We start from the raw sequence: 14,084 nt of genomic DNA, 5'->3' as shown, positions 1-14,084 counted from the left end.
TCACACCTCCTACAAACTAAATCTATGCCCACTTTCATTCTTCCCTTCTTCTTTCTCAAGGGAGAATCTTCAGTCCTTTCCAAGTATTATCTTTTTCCTCTCTGTTTCTTTTTCACTCAAAATCTAGCATCTTACTCTATCAAATATTCCTTCTCTTGTATTTTCTAAATCTCGCTGGCTTTTTCTCCTCGACCCTCAAATATACTCCAGTCCCTTCCCCTTGGGAACTTAACCCTAAGCTCCATGGGGACAGAGATATTCCCATTCCTTTCCAAGTTTTATTTATTTACTTGCCCTCCATATTTCTTTCCTAACCAAGAAATCCAAGCTATTTAGCATAATATGGAGTTTTCACAATCTCCCCTACCTTTCCATCTCAGCCTTAACTCCTTCTGCTACTGTACAGGGAATGGGTATGTTCCTCATTCACTTCCCAATCTTGAGCAAAATTCATTCATCCATTTAACATTCATTAAGTGCCCATATTCACTGTCATAATCTCACAGGTTTGGAATAACTTATTCCTTATTAACTAGTCCTCTCTTCTCACCTTGGAGAATCACTTCTCTTTCATATATACTTAGCACTTCAGTACCCTTCTCTGATTGTGGACTTGCCCCAAGTAGGATGAAACAGGCACCAGCTTCCAACTCCTAAGCTCCCTGCCTGACACCTTTAAGAAAGTATAAGACAGGGTATCTACTCAAATATTCAGATATTATATAATTCATGGCTTAATGTTTTGTTTGAATTATACAGATGAAATGTGGGTCACCATAATCTTCAGGACTGTCTTTTGAAGTCTTAATTTGGTCTTGGTCAGGAGGAAGTCTCTTTCTGGGTAAAGCCTTTCCTGTTCCCTAATCTTTTGCCCAGGCAATACTGTCTATTCCAATGTTTGTGTCTGTGCACTTTTGTGTAGTGCTGGGGATCAAACCAGGGCCTCACATACACTTTCTACCACTGAATTACATTCCCAACCTCTACTGATTTTGAGCCTTCTAAATGTCAGTTTCTATCACTCTGCTTACCTAGTGCTTCCTTGTCTCTGTACAGCAAGTCCCTTCGGGGTGGGGGTGGGAGGGTCCTGGGTTTTATTCATCTTTGTACCCTTAGCAAATGGATGACAGAATTAATATTCTTTTCTAATTATGGCTGTATCAGGCAGTTTTTAGTGAGAATTAGATTAGATCCTTTGTTTATTTGGTACTGAGGATTGAATGCAGGGGCATTTCACGATTAGGCTACATCCTCAACCCTTTTTATATTTTGAGTCAAGGTCTAAATTGCTTAGGGCCTAAGTTTCTGAGACTGGTCTTGAACTTGCAATCCTCTTGCCTTAGCTTCCTGAGTTGCTGGGATTACAGGCATGAACCAGAGCACCCAGCAGATTAGGTCCTTTAAAATAGAACCATAAGCCATGCAGTGGTGCACACCCACCTACCTACTCAAGAGGCTGAGACAGGAAGATTGCAAGTTCGGGTCAGCCTAGGCAATTTAGTGAGACCCTGGCTCAATTAAAGAAGAGGTGGAGACAGCTCAGTAGTGGAGTATCTTGGAGCGGAGCTTAACCCCCTAGTTCCACATAAATAGAAAATAGGCCCAGAAATCTTTTTTCCTTAATTTTTTTTTTATAGATATAGATGGATGAGTGCCTTTGTTTATTTTTATGTGGTGCTGAGGATCAAACCCAGTGCCTCATGAATGCTGGGCAAGCGCTCTACCACTGAGCCACAGCCACAGCCCCCCAGAAATCTTTTTTGGGCAGCTTACTATTCATCCAAGACCTCTTGAGAGTATTTCCTTGACCTCTCCAGACGGTAGAGACCACAAAAATGGAACAGAGTGCTGAGGAGTGACTGAACATGGATACGAAATCATTATTTTGTAAGGTTTCAACCTCTTTGAGAATCTAATGAAAAACATCTTTTCCCCAGGAAAATGTATCAAGGCACAACTGTCTTTTCTTATTTTAAGGTATTTGGGATTGAACCCAGAGGCACTTAACCACTGAGTCACATCCCCAGCCCTTTTTTTGGGAGGAGGAAGGGGGTATGAGGGATTGAACTCAGGGGCACTCGACCACTGAGCCACATCCCCAGCCCTATTATGTCTGAGTTGCTTAGCACCTTGATTTTGCTGAGGCTGGCTTTGAATTTGTGATTCTCCTGAGCTGCTGGGATTATAGGAATGCTCCACTGAGCCTGGCTCCCAGCCCTTTTAATTTTCTTTTTCTTTTTGAGATGGGGATCTCACTAAGTTGCTCAGGGCCTTGCTTAGCTGCTGAGGTTAGCCTCAAACTTTTGATCCTCCTGCCTCAGCCTCCGAGATGCTGGGATTACAGATGTGTACCACCATGCCCAGCCAGATGCACAATTTTCTAATTTGGTTCCTGGACCCCTTGAGTACTTGGCATTCATTCCCTGGGAGGCATCCCAATCCACCCTCTTCCAAGCTTCCTTAGCAGTCCCACAGGTGAAAAACCCTATCCAAGAGGAACAGGGGTTCCAATTAGGACTAAGAGTACAGCCCTGGTAGCTCTACCTTCCTAGGTGAGCCCCATTCTTATCCATTTGATAGATCTACATTCATGGTCAAGTGTCTGGGGCCTCCATGGAGCTGACAAGTGCTCTAAAAAGAAATGGACAAATTCCACCAAAGGAGAACAACAGATGACTGTTAAACAAACCACGAGTCACTAAAAGGGGAAGAAGCGCAATTACTCAGCTCCTCTTTGGCAGCTTATCTCCTCATTACCTAATGAAGAAGAAATGAGTAACAGCCCAAGTGTTTCTTTTATTATCAAAAGCAAGTGTCACATACTCAGTGCCTCCAATCCTGTCCCTGAGGATAACCACAAATGTCCCTGGGGTGTAGGAGGAACTTTTAAGAGGAAAATGGCTGCATGGATCTCAATGTTTTAGCTGATAGTGAGGAAAGGGTCCGTGTAGGACCACTCACTCACCATCCCTGGGCCTAAGAACTCCTAAATATGGGAATGGATGTGAGCTAAGGATTTTAATCAAGGTCCAGCATGTTGAAGGGCTCATGGTTAAGCCTGATAACAGCTCCTGTAAAGAACACACCCATCCAGGACCCCCTCAAAGAATCCAAACTCCCCAGGATGCCCTATAAAATTCAGTGTGGCAAAAAAAATGAAGTCCTTAGTCTGCAAAATGATGCAAGCCTGGGCCAGATGGGACCACACTACTCTCAGCACCACTCCTAAAGGCATCCACTGGCAAGGACTGCCCACTAGGGACACTGCCACCTTTCTGGCTCAAACCCTAAGGCCCAGGGTAGGAATGGGTAGGCTCTGAAGCATTCAGACCATCTGGACCTCCGGCTCCTCAGCTATTCCTTGGAGCTTTTCCATGATGCCCACTGAGGATGGTTCAGGAGTTGGGGGGGGCTCTCCTGGGGCTTCTGACAGCACATAGTAGACAATCTCTCGCTGGCCCTGGGCATTGGTCTGATTCACCACGTGGATGACAGGGCTGGGGGTGTCCTGAGAGGCTGAGAGGGCTGTCCCCTCGCTGCCCCCACCCTGGTCTTCCACTTCTTCCTTAAGTCCTGGCTCCTCCAGCACTGTTTCAAGAATGATGCCCTGCAGACTGCTCTCATTCAGTGATGCTCCCAGGCCTGATCCCTCTTGGGGCTGCCTCAGTAGTTGCTGTGTCAGCTCTACACTTTCATAGCGAACCAGCTGCAGCCGCATGTAGCCATCTTCATGTTCCTTGTACCTGATGAAAGAGAAGCAGCAAAGACAGGCAAGATGCAAATGGCCTGGATATTGGCAAGTTAAGAGACAGACATGAGGGATGGAAGTCCTAGGATTCAAAGTGATAGGACAAAAGGTCAAAAATTGGACTATGTAAAACTAAAAACAAAAGGGAAGAATTGTTACCCCAAATTAAAAATTTTATATAGAAACCCAATCTGAGAGACAGAGAGAGACACCTATATGAAAGGGCACGAGCATCAAAGGGTTTATGAGAAGACCATGGAGCTAAGGGTCAAGATCCTTAGGTTCTAACACTAGTTCTGGTCACAGGACATTATGTACCATTTGCTGGGTTTGGCACTGTGCCTTAGATTAAAAAAAAAAAAAAAAAGTCAGAAAAACAATCTTTGCTCCACCTCTATTCTCAGGATCTAGCCTAACATCTAGCCCAGATGGTACACATCAACAAACCAACAAATTCAAGGTTTTTAACTTGTTGGAAAATGTATGAAGAGCTGGGGATACAGCTCAGTTGGCAGAGTGCTTGCCTTGCATGCACAAGGCCCTGGGTTCAATCCCCAGCACCACCAAAATATAAATAAAATAAAAAAAGAAAATATATGAAAAAAATGTGAATGTGGGGTGGGAGTTAAAAGACATACCGAAAACGGGGGTGTCCTGAGGGCCACTTGAACTGGTGCTTCTTGCGAAGGTGCACAGTGAGGTTGTTGCCACGAGTAAAACATTTGTCACACACATGACATTTGTACCTTGGCTCTGAGTCTCCCTGACGGGGAGGGGAGGGAGAAATGAGGCTAGTTCTTCACCCCAGGTTCCCTCACACTGCTGCTAACCCTTTCCCACCAACAGCCCCACTCACTTCATGCACTTTGCGGTAATGGGACTTGATAGAGCAGAGGGACCGGGCACTGAAGCTGCAGTTCTCAAAATCACACCTGTAGGCTGGCTCCTTGCTGTGGGTGTCCAGGTGCTTTCGCAGGTCAATCAGATTCTTGCAGCTGCCAGGAGAAGTCAGAAGGGGTTGAAGGGCGTGGGAGACCATGGAAAATTAGCTCTTTTTTTTCTGGCCCCTAGTTCCTCTTACCTGTAGTCACAACAATCACATTTAAAAGGCCGGTCCTCACTGTGGCGAAAGCGCATGTGATTGCGGAGAGAGGAAGGCAGCGGGCAGGTCATGTCACACAGAGGGCACTTATAGTGATTCACTGAGAGAAACAGAGAGGAGGCTGAGATTTGAGGACTCTAGAAACTTGTAGAGCAGGCAGGGAGGTTGGGGCGGCAGGCCACTCACCATGGTTGCGCATGTGGTCCCTCAATAGCCGCTCTGTGGCAAATCTCTTGGAACAGTGAGAACACTGGAAGCGCTGCTCTGGGTGGGGTGAGCAGAAGAGAGAGGGACTATGCAGAGCAGTGGAGAGGCATGGAGAGGTGAGGGGAACCATCCCAGCAGAAAGGAACCACCCAAGGAACAAAAGGGAGCTTAGGGAGCTATGGATGGGACTTGGAGTCGAGAACCTGAGTTGGAAGTCCGGTTTTACCACTTACTAGCTGTGTGATCTCAGGTAACTGATTTAACCTCTCTGAGCCTCAGTTTCCTCATCTGCAAAAAGGGGGATAAGAAGCCTACCTCATGGGGCTGTTGTGAGAACTCCTTAGATAACTGTATAACAATGTCTGATCATAGACTATGGGAAGTACCTGAACCCAAAATAGGGAGGTAGCCAAGGTACAGATCTTTTCAGTGGCCACCTCCCCTGGGAAAATGCCCTCAACCCCTCTCCAAGCAGAACAGCCTGCAACCACCCTCTTCTCTCTGGCTGCTTACGATCCAATGAGGTCTGGCGACGGATGTGATCTAAGAACTTGGTATTGTTGGCAAACATGCCCCCGCAGGTGGGGCAGGCCACCACCTTCTCCTGGGTGTGGCTACGGAGGTGTTCTCGAAGCTTACAGCGGTCCTTGAAGGTACAGGTACAGCCTAGGAAGGAAGGCCTAGTCAGGCTAGCCACCCCTCCCCTTGAGGCTTATCTGCAGGACTGGTCCTACCCCTGGCTCCCCTAGCACCTCAGCACCCTCAAGTTTCTGGCAGAGTCCAGAGCAAAGAGGTGGCCCTACCTTTCCAGCCACACAGCACCACGTGATTGTCCTTGCCGACTGCTTGGTTTTCACAGCACAGGCTGTGTGCTTCCACATGCCGATAGAACCACTCGGGATTGTCGAAGGAGCTCTGTGCCAGGGCAACTTGGGGTGAGGACGGAGGGTGGGTGGAGGGACTCTTACCCCTATGTGTCCAAAGGGGGACTTCTCAGATCTCTCCCAAATTAACTTGGTAGGGATGGGAAACTGAGGAAAGGCACTACAGAGAATTAGAGAAATACTAGCAGAAATACAAAGCACCCTGGAAAGAGTCAAGGCAAGGTATCTTGAGTTAAGATCCCCAGCTTCCTCTCCCCCCTATTTCTGGTACTGCCAGCTGACCTCACAATGTTCCCATAGACACAGGAAGTGGTCAGGGATGTCAGGAATGACGTTCCGGCTCTGGAAGTCCAGGATGCAGGGGCTGAGGTCAGCCTGGTTTTGCAAGGCCTGCAGCCCCCACTGTTTCAGCTTGGTGTGGTAGCAGTGGAAGTAGACATGGCGGATGAGGTCAGCAGAACTGTCCAGAGAGCAAAAGCCACATTCCTGCCACAAGCAGGAGAATTCTTCCTCTGCAGAAAGGGGTTTAGAAGGAAGAGTCTGATACTTTCCAAGGCTCAGCTTGCCTTCCACCTGAGGCACTTAGTAGTACTCTGATCAAGTTATCATGAGTTCATTCAACAAATACTGGTAATTAATGACTACCAGTTATGTTTCAGGCACTGGGAATATAACGAGTAAAAGAGTGCTAGTCCTGGGCTGGGGATGTGGCTCAAGCAGTAACGCACTCGCCTGGCATGCGCAGGGTGCTGGGTTCGATTCTCAGCACCACATAAAAATAAAATAAAGATACTGTGTCCACCAAAAACTGAAAAATAAATATTAAAAAATTCTCTCTCTCTTAAAAAAAAAAAAAAGAGTGCTAGTCCTTGCCCTCTCATAGCTTTCAGTCAGGAAATAAGAACACTGATCAAATAATCACAACTAAATATTAAACTGTGACTAGTGATAAGTGCTATGGGAGGGAGAAGGTACTATAAAAGTATTAAACAGGAATAATTTTATGTATACAGAGGTGTCTTGGGAATTGTCCCTGTGCTGAGAACTAAAGGACGAATATTTATAAACAGGTGAAGAAAACATGTGATCTAGATAGAGGTAACCGTGTGTGTAAGGTCTATGCCAGAAAATCGGAGACCACAAGTACAGATGGCATGCATGGCATTTGCTCAGTTTCTGCAGTTCCTGAGAAAGATGTGGCCTTTCAACCTTGAAAACCTTCAGTCCTCCTTTCTCTCCTGTTCTGCTGAAGATCTGCCTTGCCTAGGAAGGCCCCATCAACTCTTCCAACCCACTTCCCATCTCTTTTGTATCTCTAAGCACCATTATTTTCAAAGCTTTTTAGGAATTTGCTTGTTTTGGAAAGTAGGTACTTCAGAAAATATAACCATCCCCTAATTTATCTTTTGTATAAATATTATTTGACTTTATTATAGCTCATAGTCTCCTGATGGAGAACAGATTTTGAGGTGGGAAGACAGCATTTTCTTTTTTGGTACTGGGGATTGAACCCCGGGGGACTCAACCCCTGATTTATTTCCCCAGCACTATTTTATATTTTATTAAGAGATAGGGTCTTGCTAAGTTGCTTAGGTCCTTACTAGGTTGCTGAAGCTGGCTTTGAACTCGCAAGTCTCCTGCCTCAGTCTCTCAAGCCACTGGGATTACAGGCTTACAGGGCACTGAGAGACTATGCCCAGGGGTTTCCACATTTTCTGTAGGAAAGTCTTTCAAACTGTGCTGTGACCCATTAGGGGGTGAAGTCAATAACATGGACTGCAGACTACATTTTTTTTTAAATAAAAGAGAAATATTTCAGAGATCATTTAATAAGTATTTTGTTTCAAGAATTTCAAAATTTTTGTGTACAAGGTTGCCATAAAAAATATATACCTAACTGATGGTTGTAGTTTTCAAAAAGTGTGTATGTATTGCAGGGAGACCCTGCCACAGATTACACAATGCAATCTTTTTAAAAAATATAAAAGCAGCCAGGTGCAGTGGCACACCACTATAACCCCAGTGACTCCAGAGGCTGAGGTAGGAAGATTGCAAGTTCAAGCCCAGCCTGGGCAACTTAATGAGACCCTTTCTCAAAAGAAAAAAATAAAAAAGGCTGGGGATATAGCCCAGTGGTAGAGAACCTATGGGTTCAATCCCTAGTACTACACAATCAATCAATATATAAAAGTGCATTTATCTGTATTTAATATACATATACACAGGCAGAGGGAGGTAAAAAAGAATGCTCAATAGAAGTACTGTCAGTAACTAACTGCCTCTTGGGGCTGAGATTGTGGCTCAGTGGTAGAGTATTTGCCTAGCATGCACGATACCCTGGGTTCAATATCCAGCAGAAACATGCACACACACACAAAAAGTAATTTTCTCATGATGGCAGGATGACAAGAGTTATTCCCTATATTTTCGTTGACTGTTTTTTTTTTTTTTTTTTTAATAAATGAGTTTACAATGCTTTTATAAACAAAAAAGTACAATTAGGGAAATAAACCAGCATTTTCCCAGGCTGCCTCTCCCTCTAGGAAAAGCAAAGTCAGATTTTCCACCTGTCCTTAAGCTCCTTCCCCTTTATGTTCCTTACCAAGGGGGTCATCCTCTTCCTCCTCTCCCTCCTCCTCCCCAGGGCCATGCAGATGCTGCTGCAGGTGCTGGGTGACGTGCTCACAGAACTCCTCCATGGCTGAGCACACAAAGGAGCAGGACCCCCACTCACACTGGAGCCCCAGGTTTTCTTTCCGGGGAACTTTCCCAGGAGGCGACATGACCTTCACCCTAGAGAACAGGAAGAAATCCATAGTTGCAAAGATTCCACCCAAGAGGCTGCTGGGGACACATATCTGGGCAGGCAGCCTGCTGAGAATCAATGAGGGTTTTGCCAGTGACCTGTAGAAAACTGTGCTTTTTTCAATAAGGATGGAGTAGCAGTTTCTCCAACCCCAGGAAGCTGCCTGGTGTTCATGGGAAGGGAGAACAAAAACTAACACTGTTGAGCATGTACCAGGTACTGAGCTAAACACTCTAGCAGACATTTTCTCATAAAGCTTCAGAGCAACCAGCCAAGAAACAATTATTCCAATGGGTGGAAGAACAATGCTTAGGTTCAAAGAGGCGACTTGGAGAAGCACCAGAGTTCAAATCCAGACCCCACTGCATACTAACTACTAGCTATGTGACTTTGGCCAGAATGGGGATGACAGATCTTTTTGTTCTGAATTTCTTATTTACTACATGTCAGGTACCATGTTAAACATTTTGTTTGCACTATGACATTTAATTGGCAACAGTACCCTGTAAGGTAAGCACTGTTTTTAACCTTATTTGTAGATAAGGACCTGAGAGCAGGAGAGGTTAACTGATTTGCCCAAGGCCACATAATACTGGTGTGTTAGGTCAGGTCAGGGTGACTCCAAAATTCATATTTTTTATATTTAATATAGCCTTCAGACGAACCTAGAAGTACCCTATTTCTTATTGGATCATATTATAAGTCCCCCAACCAGTCTTTTAAAGTGTCATTTTTTTTTTAAGAGAGAGAATTTTAATATTTATTTTTTAATTTTCGGCGGACATAACATCTTTGTTTGTATGTGGTGCTGAGGATCGAACCCGGGCCGCATGCATGCCAGGCGAGCGCGCTACCACTTGAGCCACATCCCCAGCCCCTAAAGTGTCATATAATCTGTCTTTGCCTAACCCAATGGTCGACTCCACCACTCTCTTAACACCCGCCATTTATACTGCATCCTTAGTGTCCATTCCCAGAGGACTGGAGGTGTGGCTTATTGATAGATTAATTGCCTAGCATGTGTGAGGCCCTGGGGGAAAAAAGAAAGAAAGAAAGAAAAAAAAAAAGAAAACCAAAAATACAGTGCTGGGTGTACTTAGACATATAATAAATATGTGTATCAGAAAAATAAAAACAAAGTTGATGCATGCCTATGATCCTAGCTACAAGGGAAGGCAGGAGGATCACAAATTCAAGGCCAGCCTGGACAATTTAGTGAGACTCTGCCTCAAAATGAAAATAAAAATGGGCACAATCAGGTTCAGTGGCGCATGCCACTGGTATGCCAGTTTTCCCAGTGGCTCAGGAGGCTGAGGCAGGAGGATCATAAGTTCAAAGCCAGCCTTGGCAAAATTCAGTGACATCCTAAGCAACTTAGCAAGACCCCTTTTCAAAGTAAAAAATAAAAACAGCAGGGGATCTGATTCAGTAGTTAAGGAATCCTGGGTTCAATCCCTGGTACCAAAAATAATAATAATAAAAATAAAAAGGTCTGGGGCTATAGTTCAGTGGTAGAGAGGATGCTAAAATGCCTTGATCTTGTAGCCTGAAGTTCACCTTCTTGTTGGAAACTCTGATTTTTTTTTTAATACTTTTTTTTTAGTTGCAGATGGGCACAATATATTTATTTTATTTATTTATTTTTATGTGGTGCTACAAATCAAAGTGCCTCATACCTGCTGGGCAAATGCTCTATCACTGACCCACAACCCCAGCCTTCTCACTGATTCTTGTTACTCTCAAGGATAGACCTGAAAGAGAATAGGACATTGCTCCCCGTGGCCTGTCTGAGACAGATGGAAACTCTGGACATACTTAGTCTTTTCTCATCCTCAGAGAAGAATCTGGTCACCCTTGACACGAGTTAACACAGCATTGTTGGGTTGCTCAGAGACTAACAATGAAGCCCTATTAGGAGAAAATGTTGACTACTTTTATAATGTTGAGGTAAGAAAAGTAGGGAAAGCCTTCTGAAACCAGAAAATAAAATCCCTAACTTTCCAACTCTCCTACCACTCTACCCACACTGGCCTAACTACCTCAACAGCCCAGGAAAGGAACACATATTGAGGGCCTATGGCGTGTGAGCTCTGTGAACTCTCTCCACACTTCACTTCATTTGGTGTAGAAAAGCTTCAATTCCAATCCAAAGATCATGCTCTTTCCCATATACCATACTGCTTCTCTGGCTTCCTCACCCATCCATTCCTCCTCTCTTCCTCTCTGATTCAATCGTCCCTGAATGTACTACACTCTCCTAAAACTCTCTGCCTAAGCAACTTTTATTCAACCTTCAGAACCAAATGTCCCTTCCTTGGTGACCTCTTTCCCATTCCATCCATGTATATGCAAAACATTCCATTTCTTCTGCCCACAGTACTCTGTACACACTCTCATTGCAGCACTTGTTTCAAAGCAATGGAACATCTGCCTCCACTACAGTTAACAGTTGTTCAGGAAAGGAACTATCATTTATTCCCAGATAGGCTCAGAGCTTTGCACACCCTAGATGCTCAATAAATACTGGGCTATGATCACATTTCAGGAAGCCTTCCTAAATGACCTCATCCTTCAGCAATTATTATTACCTCTTTGTTCTATGGCTGGAAGGGTTAACACCATGAAACTTCAACCCTATTTTTAGGCTGCGCATGGTCACTCATGGTCCTTTTAAGTATTCTATTTCTGCTTACCTAACTGGGCAATAAGCTGCTTCCAAGCAGCCTATATATGTACACTATGCTAAGCATAGTTCTGAGCACAAATATTCTAAACACCTACCTGGTTTACACTGGTGAAAAAGACCTAGAAGGCAGGCTAACTAGAGATCTAGAACAATCTGAAACTTAAGCAAAGCTCCTCAATTCCTTTCACTGTCCCCCTGCCTCTAATTTTTCTGTGTTTCTATTTCTACCCTAGGGAAATGTAGGACAGAATCTGCAGGCAAGGAATTCAAATGAAACAACTAGTATACTAGTTGAGAGCACTGGACCAGCTGTCAGAAATTTATGTTCAAGCTTCCTGTCTCAATGAATTTAGTTCTGTCTATTAAATATCTACTATATGCCAAGCAGTCCTAGGTGTTTTATAAGCATAAAAACTCATTAAGCTGAGAGTGGTACACATCAGTAATCCCAGATACTAGAGAGACTGAGGCAGGAGGATCTTATGTTTGCCAGTCTAGACAACTTAGCAAGCTCTATCTTAAAGTTAAAAGGGCTGAGAATGTAGGTCAGGCCCTGGGTTCACTCTCTAGTACTACAAAAACAATGACAAAACCTCATTAATACAATCTTATTGAAGTAGGTACTATTATTACTGCACTATTTGCACTAATTTTTTTTTTTGTTATTGTCTTTTTTTTTCTTTTGGTACTATGGATTGAAACCAGGGGCACTTAATCACTGAGCCACATCTCTAGCCCTTTTCTATTTTGGGATAGGGTCTCCCTAAGTTGCTTAGGCTGGCTTTGAACTTGCAATTCTCTTGCCTGAGTCCCCCAAGTGGCTGGGATTACAAGTGTACACCACCACACCCGACCTATTACCCTATTTTATTTTACTACATTGGGGATCAAACCAAGGTCTCACACATGGTAAGCAAATGTTCTACCACTGAGACACATGTCCAGCTTCTTATTACCCCATTTTAAAGATAAGAAAATAGGCTCAGAAAGACTAAGTAATTACCCCAAGGTCACAAAACTAGGGCATGATGGTACAACTTAAAGCTAAGGGTTTGACTCCATGTTCCTCCTACATCTGCCTGTTTTAACCCTCCTATCCTATTCCCTCTCTACACAAACATACTTATATACACGATACCCAAAATATATTTAATTAAGTAGTTATTTTGTCAGTTTTCTCCAGTTAAGCTTAGGCTCCTAGAAAGCCAAGCCTGTGCCCTATTCAGTTCTACCCTTAGGGCATGCACATACCTACTAAAAGCTCTTGCAATGTTTCCAAGAACTGGGAACCAAACTCGTCCTTAAGCATGCTAGGCAACCACTTTACTACATCCCAAACTCTTTTGCCATGTTTAAGGAAGCTTATAAATTACTATTTTATTTTGAACAAATCACTTAGCTTTTCTGAACCTATTTCCTTAAATGTAAAACAGGATACTAATATTACAGCCATGGGTTTTGGATTCAACAGGTCTGGTTATAAAGCTCATTTACTAACTACATGATCTTAGGCAAGTTACTTTAGCCTCAGTTTTCTGTACAGCACGGGGCTAATTATACGCATCTCACTGAATTCCAAAACTAGACTATGGATCTTAAAACGTTTAGCCTAACACACCGCGATAACTTAATATGTGTTAGCTATTAGTATGTTCGTTTCTGAACGTGAGACGTTCTAAGCACAAATTATGGTAAAAGGACAATAAAGGCAATCCAAAGGATTCCTAACACTTCAGCAAATCTTTGAAGAGGACATATGTTGTATACCAAGACACTGAATGAATGATATCAAGAAAAAGAGGGGCCCCGGTCCTAAACTCCCAAAGGTTCACAATTTGGCTGAAGAGATCGAAGACAGCGACCAAAACAAAGCACCCGAGGCGGGTGATCAAGACAGAAATCCCCCGTAAGCAGACAAAACAGGAAAGGCTCGCCTAAGCGGTGAGGCCCGGGCCAAGCCTTGAAGGACGGGCAGAATTTGGAGAGATATTTCCAGAGGGCAAAACATATCACCCGCGGCCCTACGGGCTTCCGGGAATCCTTCCCCCTAAACGGTGGCGGTGACCGAGTCTTGGCGGCAGCAAAGCCCCCAGACTAGAAAGCAGGGAGGTTCGAGTGGGGGTGAGGGGTCCAGGTCAGAGCAGAACAGCGTGGCCAAGATGCAAGAGGAAGCCTCAGCTAGGAGGCTCAGGAAGAGCCTAGCCTTAAATTGCCCCAGTAGAGCGCACCGAGCCACCAACCCCGCGGAACACCGAGCCAAAACTTACCCAACGTCGGCTCCCGAGCTCTCCAGTTCTCCACCTCACACCATCTACCGGGAGGGCGTTTGAGCGACGGCCAGCGACAGCCAATCACCGATCTCGGACAGACTGGCAGCCAATGGTCGCTGCCTCTGACGGAACCCGTGCTCACCAAAACACGGAAGGGGCGGAAACGGTGGGTGGTGCTCGCCGTCGCGGCGGGAGTGAGGAGCAACCGGATGCGGGTAAGAATAGCGTGGGTCAGAGCCCGGGCTCCAGGGCGTCTAGGGGCCTGAATTTCCCCTATTGCGCATACTCGGCGCGCGGCACCAATGGGCATGCGCAGTGCTCGAGCTTGGTACCCTGCGGGGTCTCGTTGCTCTTTGACTCCTTGCTTTAGTTAGCTGGCTG

The 14,084-nt window shown here is 44.8% G+C and overlaps 1 protein-coding gene across 2 annotated transcripts; it reads right to left on the bottom strand.

The window, feature by feature from the left end:
• Positions 1-2,776: 2,776 nt before the first annotated feature.
• Positions 2,777-13,781, bottom strand: Hinfp (histone H4 transcription factor). 2 transcript variants are annotated; one of them, XM_027930581.3, is made up of 10 exons: positions 13,701-13,781; positions 8,544-8,734; positions 6,224-6,453; positions 5,861-5,972; positions 5,571-5,723; positions 5,037-5,114; positions 4,830-4,950; positions 4,605-4,743; positions 4,387-4,511; positions 2,777-3,743 (listed from the first exon to the last, which is right to left on the bottom strand). In XM_027930581.3, exons 2-10 carry the CDS (start codon positions 8,722-8,724, stop codon positions 3,326-3,328), a joined length of 1,557 nt encoding a protein of 518 aa, XP_027786382.1. In that variant the 5' UTR covers positions 8,725-8,734; positions 13,701-13,781; the 3' UTR covers positions 2,777-3,325. The 2 variants fall into 2 exon arrangements, with proteins under 2 accessions (XP_027786382.1, XP_027786384.1); XM_027930583.3 differs by lacking the exons at positions 5,571-5,723; positions 5,861-5,972; positions 6,224-6,453; positions 8,544-8,734; positions 13,701-13,781 and adding an exon at positions 5,291-5,435.
• Positions 13,782-14,084: the final 303 nt, after the last annotated feature.

Source organism: Marmota flaviventris, chromosome 9 (genome assembly GCF_047511675.1).
Source record: "Marmota flaviventris isolate mMarFla1 chromosome 9, mMarFla1.hap1, whole genome shotgun sequence".
Taxonomy (NCBI): domain Eukaryota; kingdom Metazoa; phylum Chordata; class Mammalia; order Rodentia; family Sciuridae; genus Marmota; species Marmota flaviventris.
The sequence above is the reverse complement of the archived record's forward strand: the minus strand, read 5'-3'. Positions and strand labels throughout refer to the sequence as shown.

Excerpts from the sequence above, each read along its gene's own strand:
- Hinfp (XM_027930581.3), bottom strand. The coding sequence starts at position 8,724 with ATGTCGCCTCCTGGGAAAGTTCCCCGGAAAGAAAACCTGGGGCTCCAG. Across the intron at positions 4,744-4,829 it reads TGTGATTGTTGTGACTACAG|CTGCAAGAATCTGATTGACC; the intron begins GTAAGAGGAACT and ends TTCTCCTGGCAG. Across the intron at positions 3,744-4,386 it reads TCAGGACACCCCCGTTTTCG|GTACAAGGAACATGAAGATG; the intron begins GTATGTCTTTTA and ends CTCTTTCATCAG.